A 20559-nucleotide genomic window follows, 5' to 3' on the forward strand; every position below is an offset into this window, starting at 1 on the left:
TAATCAATGTTAAGTCCAAAAAGAACCCATTGAGCAATAGAAATCGAAGCTCAATTAAAATTATTAAGCCGAAGGGAAAAAAACCCATTGAGCAAGAAAAATCGAAGCTCAATCAAAACTATTCAACCCAAGAGACAAACGTAATATTCAGGCCAAGAGAAAAACGCCATTGAGCAAGAGATATCGAAGCTCAAAGCTCAAAGCTCAATCAAAACTATTCAGCCAACGTAAAAATTAGTAAAATAACATATGGCCCATGCAGGTTTCGAACCTGCGACCTTCGCGTTATTAGCACGACGCTCTAACCAGCTGAGCTAATAGGCCATTGACATATGGTTTACGTGATAGCTACTTTAACTAATAAAAATTACCGATCTGTGCTCTTATGCAACCTGAGGCTTAAAAGGAAGGTGTATGCTGGTGTCCCAGATAAACAAACCAAAGACAGAAGGCATGGAACACATTACAGCAAGCGAAGTTGCAGGCTTTGGAGTTGGCACTTTGTTAGTATGTGCTACAATTGCTGCCCCCAAAGTTGATGCTTTCATTTCTGCATCACAAAGAAGGTGAACTTTTCAAAACCCATTTTTGTTTTCGTCCAAGTTTTAGACTTTTTTTGAGTTTCTAAGTAAAACCCAGATTGTTAAAGGTCTTAAATCATTCAAAAGTTAGCATTTTTATTATTGGCTTTGAGTAAAAGTTGGTATTTTGATTGTTCTTTTTTTCATGAATTGTGAGTTGTGACCCGTTCAGTTGTTGTGTTGAGAATTCTTGAGAATTTGTAGATTTTGATGTTTTACCATTAGTCTTTTGAATATATAGTCGCTATATCTTTTGAATTCCTAGGATAAAGTTTAATTGTTGGGTTTTTATGACTTTTTATGTAATGGTTGCTATATCTTTATGCTCTGATATATGTCGTGGCTCTATCTCGAAAGGCTGAACTTTCCCACATAGAATTATGTAAAAGTTATCTCCCCAACCAGATAATTCTGGTGGCATACGCAATTCTAAGTAAGAAATCGCATCTGTGTGGAGGTGTTGATCAGTGTCTTTTACTGCATGTTATACTAGCAAAAAAGTGGCCCAGAAGTACTAAACTAAATTTAAACATAACCCTTTAGGAAGCCCCAAGTTGGCTTCCTTTTCCTGGTGTAGGTATCTTGCTACGGTACTTGTGGTTCACTTTTTGTTAGGAAATTCTTGGATGCCTTAGATTGGACTGAATGTAAAAGTTGCATAATACTAGCAAGTAAGATAAGGGGATAAGGGTATAGAATCAGTGTCTACAGCTGGTGCAAGTGAATGCACTCCATTTCTTTCTAAACTAAGTTGCACATCAGCTTTATGAACTTAAGTCTTCATGTGACAAAGAATGCAACCAAGCATTATTTCTTTAAGTGATCAATCTTCTTTTCATTGTCCAAATTTTGGGTACTCATGTACTTGAGTTTTGAGGGAGACTTAATCCGCTGTTTCCCTGCTTTGAATTATGAAAGGAAAAAAAAAAAAAAAAGCTAAATGATTGATAATTATAATATATAGATTAACCAGACAACATAATTATGTAAATTGAATATCTATTTATTGTATTAAGGTAGGTAGTATGTCTTATCTATGTCTATATCATGAGGTTCCCAACTATTATTAAACTTGGCTAGAAAAAAAAAAAAATTGCCAGGATATGCTTCACCATAACTGCCTTGATCTGTACGGCTAGGATCATTTTGTCTAAGGTGCACATGCTGATGTGCAACTTCTTAAAATTGCAGTTCTTTGGGCTTGTGCAAAAGATGCGGTGATGTAAGGATGATAGCATGCTCAAGATGTAGAGGAACTGGATTAATCAAAGCAAATGGACCATTCAGTTTTAACCTTATAGATGATTTATATCAGTCCTTTGCAAGTGCTGAATTGAAAGTAAAATCTATTGGATGTACAAAATGTCAATCTAGAGGTCACTTCAGCTGCCCTGATTGCTCTAATATACCTAAAGTTTGATTCTCAGTCATGCCATTGAAGACATATCTTCTTTTGTGCTCATGCTTATGATCACGAGCTTTCTTCCTATAGCCATTGTACTTAAAATTTTTTCTCTTAATACACTGGATTTTGTAAATCCTCTTGTAGATGGAGATTTGTGACAGTGGCTCCTATTTATACTGATTTCATTTGTCAATGTCAATGTTATAATGGATGTGTTATGAATCCCGTCTCTTCCCTACATTGTACTTAAAACCGTTTTGTCTGAATGCACTGGATTTGCTTATCGCACTTGTAGATGTAGATTTGTGAGAGTGGCTTCTATTTATACATGTTTCATTATCAATCCCAAAGTTATAATGAATGTCCTATGAATCCTGGTTGTTTATGATTGTGTCAAACAGGGAAAGCATGTGTAATTCTATTCAAGTCCACTAAAGGAAGCAAGGTAATTATTCCTTTTTGCCTTAGATATATGGTCCCTTGGGTGCATTGACTGCATTGTTCTTGAGATGATCACCGGAAAACTACCATGGAATACCAGAAGCCGACAGATTTGACGGTTAAGATTGGATTTTCGAGATTCGATTTTCAAGATATCCACCAATATACCCGAAACCGTGTCAAGCACTGGGAAAGATTTCTTGAAATGATTTGCAAGGGATCCTAGTGAAATGTGGACTTCTGATATGCTGATTAAGCCATCCTTTTCTCTTTCCAAAGTGCCCTTTGTTGCCATCTCCAACAAATCTCGTCATTGTATTCCTTGCATGGAAGAACTGAAAACAATGTACCTAGCTTTTTTGGAAAATTGAATTTTTTTTTTTTTTTTGTCTCTATACTTGGATGCAATGCCGGATAATATAAATACTTTCCAATCTTTGGATTGATATCAGCCTTAAATCTTTAAATTCATGATATGTTGCTGACAATTTCTTTCTATTTTGTTTTCCATCTGTTTATTGCAAATGGGCATGTGGTTTCATTAATGGTATCTTTGGTGATGGTCCTGTATAAGTTTTTCCCTGTTCTCAACCAAGCAGTTGCCTATTATTAGATGCAATTCTGAAACATAAAACTCCCATTATATTATGCAGATATAGATTTTCCATTGAATGCTAAACCACATTAACTTTCAACCGGCAGATAAAGGAATGGAAATAGAGTATTGAGCAGCTGCTCTACATGAAAAGTGAACTTCACGAAGAGTCCGAGATGGGATAGAAAGCGATGAACTGATATCGGTTGGTTTTACAAAGTCACATTTCATATTAATTAATATCACAGTATTAGTTTTCTAATTCCTTCCAGGAATTGGTGGAATAGGGAGCCCTGGAAGGGGTGGCAGAGGAGGGAGTTGAGGTAATGGTGGGAGATTGGGAAGCGGAGGACTTGGTTGAGGTGTTTCTGGGTCTTGAAGTGGAGGTGTAAATATGGGATAGTTTGGTTCGCCAAATCCCAAGGTGTTTTGAGTGTTGAATTTCTTAGAATCTTGAACACTTGGTTTTTGGTTGCATAGATTCGGTTGTTTCACTGGCTTGAAAGTGAAAAACCCAGCTGAGAAAATGTGAGTTCCTTTCTTTCTTGACTTGAGAATGAGTGATGATGAAGTTGTTGTTGAGGCCACAGAACAATATGGCTCATTGCTAGTGACAAGTTTCACTGAACATCTCTTGATTTTCTTTACATGTTTGCTAACTGAGAAAGGCAAACGAACTATGAATTCTCCATGCTTATTGGTTTTCACGTCTTGTCGAAAACTTGGCCTCCAACTCCCATCGTTACATTCCACTGCAACAGATGCACCTGCAGAAACAAAATCCTAGAAAACATATTATTTTGAGCCTGAACAGATCAAAACAAAAACGCTAATAGCCATGCTGATAGAATATTGAACTTCTAGTTTTAGTTATCAAGATTTAAATCTCGGCAACTTTAACTATAAAAATAAATAAATAAATAAAAGGCCAGGAAAATTGGAAGTTAAACAGCTGACCTGAAAAAAAGTGGGTGGCCTTGGAGAAATCCTCCTGGAAACTAGTGTCACAGTACACAGTTCCAATAACAACAACAGCAGAATGAAGCCTATGGCTATGGCTAGCCTCTGAGAGATGATTGATTGTTAAACTAAGCAACAATATTAAGGGAAACCAAGACATTTTCATCCCTCTCATCTCTCCAAGTACCTCTTTTTTTTATTCAATAATAACTCATCAACTTTTATAGTCTATCCCATCAGCTTTCTTTATGTCATTCATGCAAAAACCAGTCAACTGCAAACTGGTAGCAGTGAATTCAGGTTTAATCTCTCCCACCTCCATACAGCTCAAAAGGAATGTATAAATTAAACAATGTGGGATAGGGTTGGATTTACTCCTGCTTGTTCACAAGCCACTTAAAGCTGCCAATGCAACGAAAAATAGCAGGAAACTTTAATCATGAAAATGTTTTTTCTTTTTTTTTTTGCTGTGTTTATGTTCTTCACATTTCAGCCTGCTTTTTGCAAGCCAAGCACCGTAAATGCTTAGATACTTGAGCAGAATGCAATAATCAGCCATGATTATCCAATCATTGTTCCAAGTGAGCCAAAAAAAGTCGTATCACTCAAGTTTGATTAGAAGGTTTGAAATCTTGAGATATTCAAATTGACAATTATTTTTTATACCAAAAAGATTTAGAATCATTTACTGATAACAAACAAATTATGGTGACAGTTTACTTTTAAGACGCAACATGAATTTATTAAACTGCTATTCTTGTCTAGTGTTCAACAAGATCACTTTTTATATACCCTTCTTTCATTTCCTTATTCTTTTATCACTTTTTACATAACCAACTAAGAAATTTTTCAAATTCAAGAATTTTGAAATGTGACATTTGAATTGCTGCATTCTTAAATTTTTCAAAAATTCTAATAAAAATAATTTTCAAAATTTTTTAAATTTCCATTCAAACACACTATAGAATATTTTCCAATTATTTTTGTTTCGCCACAATCATTTTTTTAAAAATAATCTATATAAAATATAGACATTTTTTTATTGTTTAAATGACTCAATGAAAAATGTTTTATGTAAATAATTATGTAATCTTATATGTTAATAGAGTATTAAATCTTTTTCTAAAATTTTAATTTATCCTTAAATCACTTATCCTTATGAGATGTTTGATACACAGATAGTGTGATATCCAAAAAAGTGCAATACCTGAAATTTTCTTTAATTTTCAAGGTATCATATATTTATATTCACTCGTTTCGTTGTAGAGAATCCACATATATTAATTATTACATAATTATCATAATTTCCTTAACAAACTTACGGCAACTTTTCATTTTGTTTTATTAATAATAAATACCCAAATGACAAATGATACCTTTAGCAACAAAAAAAATAAATTTTTAGTTTATTGTTGTTTTAATTTATAAACATCATCAATTAAAGCATTTGTTAACATAAACGCCTTAATTGATAAGGTATATATTATTTAAATATATGATCAATTGTGGTGTTTGTTATGCCAAATGCCTTAATTGATTTGTTTTATAGAATGCCTTAATTGATCTATTTTATAAATTTTAAAACAAATCAATTAAGGCGTTTCTCAACACAAATGCCATAATTGATCATTTTAAAATATTCATTCCTCGTTCTAGAACATTGAAAAACCAAACACCTTAATTATTCAAATCTTGATGTTCAAATTCATTTGGTTGGCTAATACTCCTTTCAACAATATTACCTTCAATAGGGTCAAAAATCATCTTAGACATAATAAAATTAAGAATAAAGCAACAAGCAGAAATGATTCTACACTATCTTTATTGAATAAAATGACTTCTCCCTTAATATTACCTATCTAGCGTTCAATATACCAAAACATCTTTCGATACAATTTCTTACTTTAAAGTGTTTCATTTATTCCTTAGGGGTCGTCAGTTGGAGTCCTGCCCTTCAATCACTAAGATGGTATCGTTAACCTCTATAAGGTGCTAAGAAACTTTCCCTATTTATATATCTAACATCAAACAAAAAGTAATTACTTGTTAATTTGGAACAACATTAATAATATCAAAAAAATGTGTTTCGTTATAAACATAAAACAAACATAACAAAGATAATACCTTGTGGGGTTCTCAACCCATTCCTGCATGTAATGGCATCCTTTAACACTCTACCATCTATTGTAAAACCTTCACATTCTAATAGAACATATATGAATTGCATATCTGGGGTGCAAATACCAAGAATCTTGGTAGCAATTTCATTTTTCTTAATCTTGTATCTAGGTTTGTCAACTGTACCTACATTGACTTTAATGTATGTCTCGTCTAAAGTACCTAAACTACCCTTAAACCATTTTCATCTATTATCTATTGTATTATCTAATATCAATTCAGGTTTTTTAAATAACATCATATGCAGTCTTAAAACAGAATTCAACATAAAATAGAATTGCCTACTAATCGTCTCTCCAAATCTAGCTACTTGACACTTTATAACCCCATTTTTTTATGATGGCTATGATGTGGAGGAAACTAATGACATATGTCCAGATGAATGAAATCTTCTTTTTGTTTTAAGCAAATGACATAATTTTGTAAAAACTCTCATATTTATTCTAGTATTATTTACTCACTATTTAGCACTTTCAAAGGTCATTACATTTAAGTTTAACTCTCTAATATGTAATCTATCATAATATGTTTCACCATGAGATAGTCTAGGTCATTTTCTAATGTTTATATGTAATAAAGTCACAGTAATAAAACATAACACATGCAACAAAATCTCCATCTGGTTCAAATGCATCATAAGCAATGGAACCAATTACATCTTGGTTTTTAGTGATAAACCAGTCATAACTGTTTAGAAGACAGAATCTTGTTAAAGTTAAAAACATAAATGGAAATCAAATCTTTGTATATTGTACATGAAATCTATCAAACATCAAAAAAGAAAATATAAATCAGTAACAAAACATTTTTGGATGAACAAGCTAAAGCAAATAAACCACAAAGCACATTTGATATATCAAAAATAGAAATCTAGATCTAAACAATATCTCAAAAGATGAAAAAAAATGGAATGTAACAAATAATATAGATTAGATAATTAGGATTCAGAAAGTATCCACATCGATTTTTGTAAAAAAATGAAGATAAACTTAACAAGACAAAGATTAAATGATGGATGTTGAAATTGAAGTTGTTCAAAAAGAAAAGTATTTGCTTTGAGCTTAAATATGTTGAAATAAAAATAAAAAATGTATTAGTTATTGAAACATGATGAAGACATCAATTAAGGCATTTCATATATGAAAACACCTTATTTGATGTATAAAATATAGGTTCTTCTAATTCATGATTAAACATTACAATGTTTATATTGTTAAAACATGATCTTCGAGATAAAAAAAATTTAATATTCAAAAATTATAACATTTGTAGGAAGAAATACTTTAATTGATAACCAATTAACGTGTTTTTTTATTAAAATACCTTAATTGATGGCCGCTTGAATTTTTATCAAACTGTGACTAAAAATAATTTATTTTATAACACGATCTTCAAGACCTAAAAAAAATTTAATATCATCTCAATTAAGGCATTTCTTATTTAAAACGTCTTAATTGATCATCAATTAAAACGATTAATGAAAGAAACTCTTTAATTGATGATCAATTAAAGTGTTTCTTCCTTGAAACACCTTAATTGCAACATAAATTAAAAAAAAAATTATATTGTTTATAAAAAACTTACAACTGAGTTCTAATCACTTTCAAATTTACTTTTCAAAACGGTAACGATTATGTGATCAATTTTTTATTCAGGTTAAATTTGAAATAAGACAATTTTTTCTCCCAAAATCTTAGAATACTATAAGAAAAAGTGAATTTTTTATTCTGAAACTTTGGGTACTATTAAGAATCTAATATTTTTTTCGTAATCGGATTATCCTAAACCAAGTGTGAAAAACAAATACTCACCATCAAAATTCCGAAAGAAAATTTATGGATTCTTTAGAACTAAACGCACTCTTAATCTAGCTAAAAAAAAAAATTATACATATAAACTCTTTCGAACCATAATCTCAAGGCCAAGTTCCAATATTAATAGAGTGTTAAACTTTTAATTCTAATAATTAGAGTTCAATCCCTGACATACTCAAATACTTCAAAAAATGTTTTATGTTATTTAGTTATTTTTTGACAATTTTGCTCCTTTTTTAATGGTATTATTAGCATAAAAATTAAAAATTTTATAGTCAAATATTAATATTTTAAAATAATAATTTTAATATTAAATTATTATATTAACATTCTATACTTAAAAATACTATTTATTATTATAATATTATTTACATTAATATTTAAAATAATTTAAAATTATTATTACTACTAATATGAAATATTAAAAATAGTAATATCTATTATTAGAACATTAAAATATTTATAATATTAAAATAGTATTATTTTATATTTAAAATATTTATTATTTAATCATAAGAATATTATTTATATTTATTATTAAAATAGTAATTTAAAACATTTGTCAATAAATATTAAAAATACTATATATATATTCAAAATTATTAATAAATGATAAATATATATATTCTTAAAAATTAGTATTAAAATAATAATATTGTTATATTAAATAATATTCATTATCAAAATAATCAAAATAATATTTACTGTATTAATATTTATTATTTATTATTAAAATATTAAAAGTATTTATGTTTAATAATACTCAATCTATTAATATAATAATATTTCAAGACAGATCAATCTAAATCCATATATAAAAATCATATCCAAAATTCGACTGTAGTCATACTAAGCTTAGTGACAAATCTTGTCATATAATTTTGAAGAGGCCAACTAGTAGTATATAATAAAGTTTATCTTTTTTTTTTCTAAGGTGTATTTTATCATACTTATAAATATATATATATATATATGTGCAAACAATATATTGATAAAAACATGATAAACTCATAAAATTATAAAACAAACATATTACTATGACAACATTATATTTTTAATAATAACATGATTTACAATTAACCCTTGAATTACTAATTACATAATCTATCAATGAATTATGAGAATTTTTTTTTACAAATTAAAATTGAAATTAAAAAGTATGATTAAATCAATCATATTTAAACATTTTATCAAAACAAGAAAACTAAATGTTCTTTTAAAAGAATGAAGATGAAATTTTGAAATTAAGAGTTTGGTGTTTTCTTCCTTTTGTAAAGTACTTCCAACATGATTTTTTCTTTTTTATAAACTGAATTACAATAACGTGTGATAGACATTTAAAGTAAAAGTAAAAAAAAAAAAAAAGTATCATATATATGATGAGAAGGAGTTGTATTAAGTTAAATCTCCCTTTTCCCTTACCTTAAATCTCTTAAATTTTGATCTTTTTTTCACTAAAAAAAATAAAGAGGAAAAACACATTTGGTACTTGTTTGAAAACTTAAATTTTATTGAGAAAGTTGAAAAGTTAATTTAAACTTTGTTAAGTTTATTTTATTGTAATTTTGAATTTGTGACAATTATTTTTATTCTAAAAGTTTGCAAGTAATAATTGTGGATAAAATAAATAAACAAATATCATTGATTTAAATATCTCTTAAATTATAATGCACAAAATTAATTTATAAAACACAAAAATAATAAAATTATTATTTTTAATTTATGGATCCAATTTAAATATATATATATATATATATATATATATATATATATATACATGCTAATAATAGGTGTTTCAAAATTTTTGAGAGGGCAAGGCCTCTTAAGCTACCATTACCAACCAACCACCCCTGACTAAGCTCATGAGCTCGATGGCTAACCTTCATCATGCACTAGTTGAAAAAAAACAATCCATAGTCAAGAGCTTTCTTTTTTAAAATGTGTTTCTCTTTTGAAAGAGAATTTTTTAACAATATGCTTATTTTTTCGTTGATAAGTAAATTATTCTCGTTTAATCACTCGACTTTTTACCATAAAATATATATAAAAAAAATGTAGAAATTATTTTACAAAGTTAATTTCTGCAAAATAAAAGAAGCTAAATTAATCTTTTAAAGTTGTTTTAGAGCATTTGTAAGAATTTCAGAAAATTTTCCTTTTTTTTCTTTATTTTTCTTTTTTGTTTTTAGGATTTAAAACATGTAGAAATATTCTGAAATTTTATTTTGGAATAATTGAGAGGGACAACAAACCACAATCATATCTGTTTCTTTATTTTCATGTGTTTTATCTTCTTCAATTATAGATGTTGTCCCAAAAATAGAAATTATACTTGATTAATGCTGGAAAAAGTTTTATCCTATTGCAAATAAACTATATTTTCTCTTGAAAAACAAGATACAAGATTTAATTGGAATACATTAACATAAAGCTACAATCTCACATTTACCTCTATAAAACATTTGAGAAAGCCAGAGAGGCCTAGAACATCAAACAGGTTAGATTTGTTCATCATTAAATAAGAAATTCCATATTAGATCCCTTGTTATAGACTGATTGTAACTTGATTAACCAGAGTAATGGAGGTAAGATAAACAATAAGATTATACCAGAAAAGATATAGACGAGACCAGAGGGGAAAAAAAAAAGAGACAAAATAGGAGCAGGAAATTGTATTTTCTTTTCATAATTCCATTCTTCATTCCAGCCTTAAATTTCTTCTTCCAGTTTTTCCCTGCTATGGACTGATGCGACCAATTTCCATCCAGCTGTCAAAACTCTAGTCTGCTTTAAGTTACATTAACCTCCTTCAACTCTTGTCTGATATGAGCTGCACTAAACATGTTTATCACCTTGATCGGATTCATCACATTCCTCACATTTCGTACTTGTAATTTTATCTAACCTTTCTTTCATTTCTTCAGTGATGTAGTTCTTCCAATCCCCAACTGAGCCACGCCTGAAAAAAAGCTTGTAGTCAACATCCACCAATCGGTCCATTCCTTTTTGGTTCACCTCCATGTTCATGGAACGGTCCACTCGGATCACTCATTCTAAGTTAACTAACTTAAGAACATGATCATGGAATGGCACTAAGGCATGAACCCCTCTGCAAAAGCTCTTAAATGCTTCATTCATTGGCAATGGAGTTTCTACAAAGACACAGAATGAATTCATGAAATCCTGTAAATTTGTACATTCCTATCTTGTAAAATACTAACATTTTGTACATTCATATCATATTTTATATAAAAATTGCATTTCATTCATATGGACATAAAAAACTTGAAATACATTTTTTAAAAAATTTCATTACACTCATATATAATTTTGATTAAAATTTTAAACTGTCATTTTCATATTATTTTTCGTATTATTTTCATGTCTTATCATCTTATTATATTTTAAATTGTCCTTGATAAAGTGCCACAATAAGACCAATGTATCTTCGGTTCTCGGGCTACATACACAATCTTTCAAGCAGAGTTCTTAACAGATTCTGGCAACATAGGGTATGATACATGGGTTCCAAAAGGTCTTGGAGAAGGCATGGCTGTGAGATCAGGGATAGTGTTTTGGTCGAAAATCTGTGTTTCAAGAGATAGGACTAGCTGATCCGGATGGACTTTGAGCAAAGGATATCATTAGCTCGACGCTTGGGATTCATGATAGTTGGGATGATAGACCTTGAGCCATGTCGTGCCTGTTTTCATTGAAGAAGCTGGAAACACATCATCATCTCTTGCCTGGAAATGTGATCTTGCAGCAATGGCAGCCACAAGTTTATCCCTTGGATACCAGAAGCCTTCCCAGTTATAGAGATCAGCAACATCGCCGCCATTTGGTTTTAGGTAGTTCATCACACCACCATTTAGTTTTAGGTAGAAACCTAAATTTTCTTCTGCTCTTTCTCAAGTCAATGATCATTTCACAAATTGGCATAAATCTCTTTACAACACACATAAGGTTAGAAGAATTTTTTACAGAGTTTTCTTTTAGAAAATTCATTGAGTTCAAACAATACAACATACAGGGCCTCAGTGGAAAGGGAGTGTTTCCAAACAAAGAACTCTAGACAGATTACATAGCATCAAGATTTAGTTCACAAAACCTCTTTATCATAAAATGCAAGAAGTTGCTTTACATGAGTATGCCAAGCAGCAACATTTTGCCCATCAACTGTAACCCAATCAACAATGGTTGACGCAGGTTGCTCCCACCACTCATCAAGCTGTAGCAGAATGTTTAATCCGGAGGTTATATTAAAAGAAAATTAAAAAGATAATGCCGGGTAAAAGGTGGAATTTTTGGCAATAAAAGTTGATGGTTCAATATAACCTTAACTAATAATGTGAACACAAGTTCAATCTCCCAAAATCTCCGCCCCCTCTCTTTTTTCTCCTCCTTTCTCCAAAAATGAATAAGTACATAAAATAGAAACAAACTAAAAAGGCCATAGTTGTGGCCAGAAACATACACTCCAATCAAACTATCAGTCTATCACAGCTCCCTACCCCACCCTCATCTTTTTTCATGAATAATATTCAGATAGATTGCATATTACACGAAAAAAATAAATAAATAAAAATAAAAAAGGTAGAACGCAGTACGAGAGATGAATATGGCCAGCAAAACAAGGCAGTTACTTACCAAACCCCTCACATATTTGCAGTCCTCCAAGCACTTCTGAGCATTCAAAACTGCAGTTTTAAGTTCAGGTAGCCATTTCTCTGTGACAATTTTCTCTTGCTCAGCAGCCAAATTCAAACAATAATTTGTTGTCCTGCATCATGTGGCAAGAAAGCACACAACAAATCATAATAAGCAAATTTTATAAGACCAGCCCATGAAATACAAAAATATGTATCTTCATATGTTCTGTCAGAAAAATGTATGTCAATCATCAAAATGTCAACTTACTACTGATTCACACTCCCATATATCAGTAGAGAACAGGAACTTTGGAATAGCACAAGTCAGATATAAGATGCGTTCACAACAGTAATTGCTTCTTAAAAGTTAAGGCTCTGTATTTCTACTTCCTTTCTTGCTTTTAAAAGAAAAGAGTAAGTTTGTAAGGATACAAAAGCATAAATTTTCTAACAATTTAAGAATAAATATTGTATTACATATATAAAAAGTCATGATTTTTTTCCTATGTGTAAAAACAATGCATAAATTGATATTACCTTTTAGCTATGTCTTCGTTTTAAACACACTGGTTCCGCCTTTTATTAGTTGCTATTGCTTTATGGCAAAAACTAAGCCATTGTTTGATTGTTACTTTTACCATTTGTACTTTTCTATTTACTTTTTGCTTCTTTAAAAGGCCATATCAAGTGAGCAAACAATAGAAAGCAAAATCATTATAATTAAAAATGGAAATTTTACTGAAATGTAACACAAATTAAAATGTAATATGAAAGTAAAATCATACATTTTGTTATTTTTTTTAAAAAAAAATTTTTTCATTTTTAATTCTTTAAAAATATTGTTTGCTTTTGTATCCAAACACACTTTTTGTTTTCGGATTTGAAAAGCAAAATGCAACTATAAAAGCAACAACCTTATGATACCTAAGAAAGAAAATAGTAAAAAGCAAGAACTAAAGTGATAGCAAAATGGATTCTAAGCATTTGCAAATGGAGCACTACCTATTTATACAGATGAAGAAGAGAGGGAAAAAAGATAAACAGATCACTTTTAGATGGAAATAAATTCTAAGAAGACAGAAACAGTAATTCATTACCTTGTATATTCTTGTTGAGCACGGTAAGCATGGCTCAATAGTGCATGACCACTTTCAACAAGATCCTGCCGAATATGGACCAAATTAATTGCTTTTGCCAATTCCTCCAAGACATTAGCCTCAGAACCACGAAGCTTCAAACAAAACTCCAGAGACTCTAACACTGATGCCAAACCAGCATCAGAACCCTCCAAACCTAACCATAGAGTACATGTCATTAGGTTGACAACAATTCTAATTGAAAGAAATAGAGAAACACACCTTCAAATGGGCTTCAAGATCATTCAAATCATACTCAAACAAGAAAATAAATCAAACTTCTAAGTCTCAGAATGTGTTTGCAAAAGGAGAACTCTTTGGGTAATTAACCAAAAAAAATTTGTTTTTGGTACAAAACAAAAATAAATGTTATCTAACATTTTATTCAACCTCAACTGTCATCAATCAAAAACACCTCAGCACAGTAATCAAGTCTATTCAAAAGCAGAACCATTCCTAATATGAATCTAGCCTGCTTCATTGGAGAATAAAGCTCACCAGCAGGGTATTGAAGAGCAGCAGAAACACGGCATATGGATGGAATTGCTGATGGATCCCTGGTACCAGCCCTTGCAGTCAACAAGGCAGCATTCTTCTCTGCTGCAGCCACAGCTTCAGGTCCTGTTGATCCATTAGCACCCATGGACTCCAAAAGGGCCTGATGTGGAAGTAATGAAACGAAACAACTGAGGCATGAAATTGGAATTTGCAATATATTATATATAAGATACAGGATTCAATTTCATTTAAACCAAATTTCCACTATATCTCCATTATTTTCATCATAGCCAACCACAGCAGACAAATAAGGAATGAAAAAGAATATAAAGTCCTTCCACATATGTCATAAGCCAAGTAAAAGCTTTAAAGGATGAGGAGCTGAACAAATTTAAATATCTAATAATTACAATGTACAAACAATGAAGAGTCTCAATTTTTAATAAAAAGACTGCAAAGATAATTTTCTAGGGGCTTCAGAGAAATTTATATTAAAAAATACATCTAAATAATAAATAGCTTCAGAAATTGGTGAGGGTTAAAATAACCAAGATAGCTCCCTTAACATGCAAAATATCATCAAAGTTCCTAGATCCATCTGATTAGATATGAGAATATCTACATAAATTAAGATCACCTGAAACAATTGCCACTTGTTTAATATCAAGTGATACGCAAGTGATCAACAAATATAAAATTTGGCCAAATTATAATGATGGGTGACAACTCAAGCTTCATTTTCTGAGCACCAAAACCACCCATCCAGACTATGTTCTCATTAAGAATGAGGTAAGCGGCTCCCTAGTTCATCATGCCACATTGCATTTGAGACAACACAAATGAAAAACTTATTCAGAACAAAAAGAAAAGTTTGACTACCAATTATAGCACTCACTAGTTTATTCTTATTAGATTCATAATTGAAAAATAAGTGTACTGTCTGAGTCTTACAAACCTGTGGGCTCGATGGAAGCATGTAGAGGCTATTATCAGGACTTCTATAAAATGCAGAAATTTCTTTATCAATAAAATCCTTTGCACTGTTTGAAATGTCTGCAACAACATTGCAAGCGGGAATAATGGTGCTGGAAGCATACTCCCTCGCAGCTAATGGCTGTTGATTCCAGAATGCAGCCGCATCCTTTAAACCAAAGGAAATTAGAATGAATACTGTCACACATTTTTAGTTGAATATAACATATGCTAAAATCAAAACCGAGCCAGTAAAGTGACAGAGCATCCATGTGAAGAAAACAAAACAAAATACTTCCACTAATCAAACACATTGTTATGAATCATAAATGAGATTGTCTACACTGTTGATACTAACTGTATCTTTAATACAACATGTGCATATCCTAAATATGCACTACAAACATCCAAGTCCAGTTCTTTTTCCCCCTATGTTTCGTCTTGAGAAGTTTGAGACAGATAAGGAAACACCAGGGAATATTCTCCAATCTTTTGGACAGAGAAAGAATGAAACAAGATATATGTACAGGTTTAAGTTATCAACAGAGAAAAGAGAATGCTTTTTTTTCTTCTTTTAACAGTTACTTCAATAGAACAAGGATATCTCCTAAAGAAAATTCCTTTTTCTTACACTGAAGAGAAGTAATCCAAAAGAATAAGGATAAAGGAAGTAGTCAGGAAGGAAGGTTATGAAATTATAATTACAAAATTTTAACCACATTATATAGCGCAAAGTTGCTATAAATTAATAATACGTATCCAATAGTATCATAGATGTACCAACATGGAACATCCTATTGTTAAGATTCACAAAGGATGGAATACCTACCATATTAGCCTTCAGTAGAGCAGTATATATGGTTTCAAGTTCAGATCTACGAGAATCAAACTCTTCAATCTTCTTCCACTTCTTTCTTAATGAATCTTCAGCCTCTTTTCTCTCTGCACACAATTTATTTAACCGCTGTATTTCAGACATTAATGTATTTAAGCTTGCCTTTAGTCCAGCAGCTTCTCTCTCCTTGGCCCAAACCTCCAACTGAAAGAGAAAATTAACCAGGCAATTTATCATGCAGGCATGCACAATCTGAGTAAATAAACTTTGAAAGGAAAAAAGGGCCGTAAACATCTAATCACAGATGCTTTATTGACAGAACTAGTAACTCGTAACCATAAAATCATTCAGGAATTACCTCAAATTGTCTTAGACTGACAACATTCTGTGTTGCAGCTCCAACAAGTGAATGTGAAGGAACTACATCACTACCACCTTGTAGACGTTTTATAAGCTTTTGACACAAGTCCCTAGCTTCAGCAGCTTTGTTGAGAGCATCTTCAGTAGCTAAAAATTGTTGAACATGTGCTTTCTGCAAACAAATACACATTTATAAATCAAGCCACAAAAAAAGTGACTGGGCAGAATCAAAGTAAGGGAATATTGGGGTGGCTAACAAGTTAACCAAAACCAACCAGCCAACCAGCATTCATTCATCTTAGATGGCCACAGCCCTAATTTCATAAGCCCCTTAACCACAGTATTAATAGGTACAGGAGCTACACGAGGAAGTGGGAAATAAATGTAAAAGCAAATTCGATTAAGTGATTTTCTCAAAAGGAAAGAAGACCTGTCTTTCAAGAAGTTGATTTTGCATTCCTCTAGAAGGTACATCCATTCCGACCTTCCCATTACCATAAAGTTGATAGTTTAATGGTGAGCTCACATCTGGAGAGGAAACATCCATAACTCTGTTGTTCTCATACTTGTACCTGATAAAGATATTAAATAACTTTTATCTAATACAATATGCATTCAAAGCAACCAAGAAACTTTTACCAAAAGATATTTGCGTGAATAAGAAAATGCTTGCAAATAAGGACATAAGCTAAAAAAGATAAATTCAGCCTCCCCTGAAAACTAAAAAAGCCTTATCAGGAGTCTTTTATGGCACTAACTTTCAACAACACATTCCACACATAGCTAAATTTAATTCAAGAAATTGGATGTTTTGTGTAGACAAGTATAGTTTGTGACCAAACAAAAGCCAAAAATGTTACTTACCTAGTATGAGAGAACTATGATGAAGTACCTATGAAAGTTATTACTTATAAAAATTTATTGTTTCATTCACCATACCCTTTTTTTCTTCTTTGGTACAGAAGGATAAAATAAAAGGAATAACTAGCGAAACTATTGTATTTTCTGAGCAACACAAGAGAAAAGTAGTAACCAAGAAAACAAATTGCAGCGGTAAGATTCTAAAAAACTGTCCTAAGCAGACAAAAGCAGTTAATTATTTGTGACCATGCAGCCACAGAAAATGCTTGATAAATAGAAGGAAAAGGAGGGGAAGCTAATCTGAAATCGTAAAACCACCAATAAGAAAAACATGAAGGTACAAACCTACCTTAAGGTTTCAGCATCAGCTCTAACATCAACTTTCTCTATTTCTCTAGAAACCAGAGTTTTAAGCCTTAAAGTGTATGTGGTAATTGCCTGAAGCAATTGAGGAGGACTTTTGAGGCAATTTACAATAACAGCTCTAACATCATCAGGTGTCTCCCCATCAAAATCAAAGCCTAATTTGGTAGCTTCTGATTGGGGACTCAAATGGATCCCATTTCCTTCATAAGCTGGAAACGAATTGCGCACTTTTTCAATCATGCGTTCTGCAAGAAATTCACATGCCTTGCGAATATTTCTTTCACGTGTTGTTTCAATAAGAATGACATCATCTGCAGCTTTAGATCCCTTAACAGTTGAATATACAGCTTCCTTCTCACTGTTTGCACTGAAGTTGCTAACCACTTCAATAGAAGAGTCAACACTTGACCTTCGAGCATCCCTTGCTTGATTTACATATTGATAAAGACGTTTATGATACTCTGCAAATATTTTTGCTGCTTCATCACATTGCTGATCATAAGCTTCCAACATCACCTGTTTGTGCCTGCATTGCAATAAGGCATGAAAATTTCAAGAGCCGCAAAAGAGATTTTACAAGAATCGAAATATACTGAGAAGCTTCAGTTTCAAGGATGCTAAGGCCATTGTTATAATATCTGAAGTTCACAACAATAAGGACTATAATCATGCTTGGATTAACAAGATGCACATGGCAACACTCATCACCAACCATTCATAACTTACAAAATAGGTACTCTTATGCAGCTTGACAATAGAAGCATGTGGTCACTCCAGACCACAATTAACTCCAAATCCGTACAATCAAAATCAAGAAACAATTTTATGGTATGTGATGGGAGTGTTAAAGGTTAAATTTATCAAGCAAAACTCCTTGAAAGAACAGGAATAAAGAAAACGACAGTGATACTTTTACTTCCAAAACCCCAAGTCAAATAATAAACCAAAACAAACAAGATGGTCCATAATTTTAGAAACACAATGACTCGAGTCAGAATTAAACACCCCATTAGGCATCCTCAGAGTCCATCGAAAATAAGCCAGATGACCAAAACCATATTGATCAACAAGTTAGTAAATAACCATTCTATGCATTAAACAAGCTGGACAACATTAAAATGTTTAGCAACTAAATAAAGAACCTCAATTTTACCAAGTTAACAGAAGATAGTCTCTCAAAAATGGCACAATCAAACAATGATGCATATAACCAACCTAATGTAAATATGGGAAAAGGCTTAGTTTGATCTTCTCTTTCCATAACATTAAAATGCCAGAAATTATAACACAAATTCTAAAATATAATGAAACTTACTGTTGTGGCATAGCTATTAGATAAATTCAATGGTAATCGACCAACTATGGTGGACACTTCAAATTAATAACGAAAAATGTTAAAGCTGGAATTTTTCAATCCTAAAATATAGTGAAAAAATCCTTAAAAATTAAGGGCGAAAAAAGAAAACCTGTAATTGGTCCTTTCATCAAGCATTCTCTTCCTTTCAGCCTCCTCTCTGGAAACCTCTAACATCCTGGCCTTCAAATCTTTCCTTTGTCTCCTTACAATATTCCTCAACCTCTCCACTTCCTTCGCAGCCGCTTCCCGTTCCCTTATCGCCGCTTCTCTAATCTCTGCCACACCTGAACCCTCCCCTCCTCCTCCACCACCACCACCACCACCACCAACCACCTTCTCCTTCCTCCTCCCACCTCCTTTACTCCTCCCCTCCTCTTTCCCCAAATTTCCGCCACTCTCCCTATTCCCTCCTCCGCCGCCCCCGCCGGTGGTGGTGCCACCATGGACGGTGATGTTTTTCCGGATATTTTGGACGGTTTTCTCGGATTTAACTCGGGTTAACAAGAAATGCCAAATGGGCAACATGTTTCCTCTACAAATCTTGCGAAGCGAATCGATTGAGGGTAAATTCGACTTGTTGGAAGAAGAATTGTATGGTCCTAAAGGGCGGTAACCCATTTCCTTTTGCAGCCATTCCAATATTGCTTCTGGCTGCACGTTTGAGCTCTGCATTTTAAATTCAATTTCGAAAATCCCCCAAAAAGTGAAATTTTGGACTAAATAGACATCTAGGTTTTTGGATTAAAACCGAAATTGAGCTACAAAGGTAAGGACTTGGATAGATCTGAGAACGAGAAAGGCATATGGCCCGCAAAAGAGAAGAGGAGTGAGTAAGCTGGTAGAATGGCAGTACTGTAATTTTCTGTACGATTTTTAAATAGGATTTTCTGGCAGTATTGTAACTTTCATTTCCGGATACGTAGAAAAATGAAAAAAAAAAAAAAAGGGGGGGGGTGTGTTTAAAATGGAGGTCCCGCTCTTTCTATACCATGCTCGATTTTTTTTTTAATAAATTTTTTTAAGTTTTTATTGAATATGTTTAAATTAATCAAATTAATTAAGTAACTTTTTATTTTTATATGGTAATTGTTTTAAAAGTAAAGTTGTTTATAGTCGGAGTTATTAGTTAAAACTTATAATTTTAATTTAATTTAAGCAAATTTTTAAATTTATAAATGAAATTATTCATTTAAAGTTATAATTTTGATTCAATTTAAGTCGAATTTTAAATAAATTTTTTTAAATAAAGGTTTAAATTAATTTCAAAATATTATTTTTAACAAAAAAAATTAATTTAATATATTAATATAAATTTTACTACTTTAATAATATTTTAAATTAAAATAAATCTAAACAAACTTTAATAAACAAGCAAAATCAATCCTTAAACAAACTTTTAAAAATGTCCATTGAATTGGGTGAATCCTAAATAGCTTTATTTATATAATTAATGTCGATATCATAAAATGATCTTTAAGTAATAATAAAATATTAAATATATTATTTAAATTTTAAAAATTTTTAATATGATATTTAAATTATAAATTT

The 20559-nt window shown here is 31.4% G+C and overlaps 3 protein-coding genes and 1 non-coding gene across 5 annotated transcripts; 1 reads left to right on the forward strand and 3 right to left on the reverse strand.

Annotated features, from left to right (window-relative positions):
- Positions 1–250: 250 nt before the first annotated feature.
- Positions 251–324, reverse strand: TRNAI-AAU (transfer RNA isoleucine (anticodon AAU)). Its single transcript has one exon. It is a non-coding gene; the product is annotated as a tRNA-Ile (tRNA).
- An 87-nt stretch (positions 325–411) lies between these two features.
- On the forward strand, positions 412–3054 carry LOC111306273 (uncharacterized). 2 transcript variants are annotated; one of them, XR_016331614.1, is made up of 2 exons: positions 412–566; positions 2388–3054. XR_016331614.1 is itself a non-coding variant. In XM_022904174.2 (2 exons), the coding sequence occupies exons 1-2, from the start codon at positions 415–417 to the stop codon at positions 1999–2001; spliced, it is 381 nt and encodes a 126-aa protein (XP_022759909.2). In that variant the 5' UTR covers positions 412–414; the 3' UTR covers positions 2002–2274. The 2 variants fall into 2 exon arrangements, 1 of the variants encoding a protein (XP_022759909.2); XM_022904174.2 differs by lacking the exon at positions 2388–3054 and adding an exon at positions 1773–2274.
- A 30-nt stretch (positions 3055–3084) lies between these two features.
- On the reverse strand, positions 3085–4562 carry LOC111306534 (uncharacterized). The gene is made up of 2 exons (XM_089750917.1): positions 3980–4562; positions 3085–3789 (listed from the first exon to the last, which is right to left on the reverse strand). The coding sequence occupies exons 1-2, from the start codon at positions 4155–4157 to the stop codon at positions 3281–3283; spliced, it is 687 nt and encodes a 228-aa protein (XP_089607043.1). The 5' UTR covers positions 4158–4562; the 3' UTR covers positions 3085–3280.
- A 7319-nt stretch (positions 4563–11881) lies between these two features.
- LOC111305694 (AUGMIN subunit 5) lies at positions 11882–19928 on the reverse strand. The gene is made up of 10 exons (XM_022903425.2): positions 19121–19928; positions 17638–18180; positions 16858–16999; positions 16426–16599; positions 16062–16271; positions 15216–15401; positions 14261–14420; positions 13724–13919; positions 12625–12757; positions 11882–12205 (listed from the first exon to the last, which is right to left on the reverse strand). Exons 1-10 carry the CDS (start codon positions 19681–19683, stop codon positions 12077–12079), a joined length of 2436 nt encoding a protein of 811 aa, XP_022759160.2. The 5' UTR covers positions 19684–19928; the 3' UTR covers positions 11882–12076.
- Positions 19929–20559: the final 631 nt, after the last annotated feature.

The sequence above is a fragment of the Durio zibethinus genome, chromosome 21 (genome assembly GCF_047325235.1).
Source record: "Durio zibethinus cultivar Kanyao isolate XHJ-2024 chromosome 21, ASM4732523v1, whole genome shotgun sequence".
Taxonomy (NCBI): Eukaryota; Viridiplantae; Streptophyta; class Magnoliopsida; order Malvales; family Malvaceae; genus Durio; species Durio zibethinus.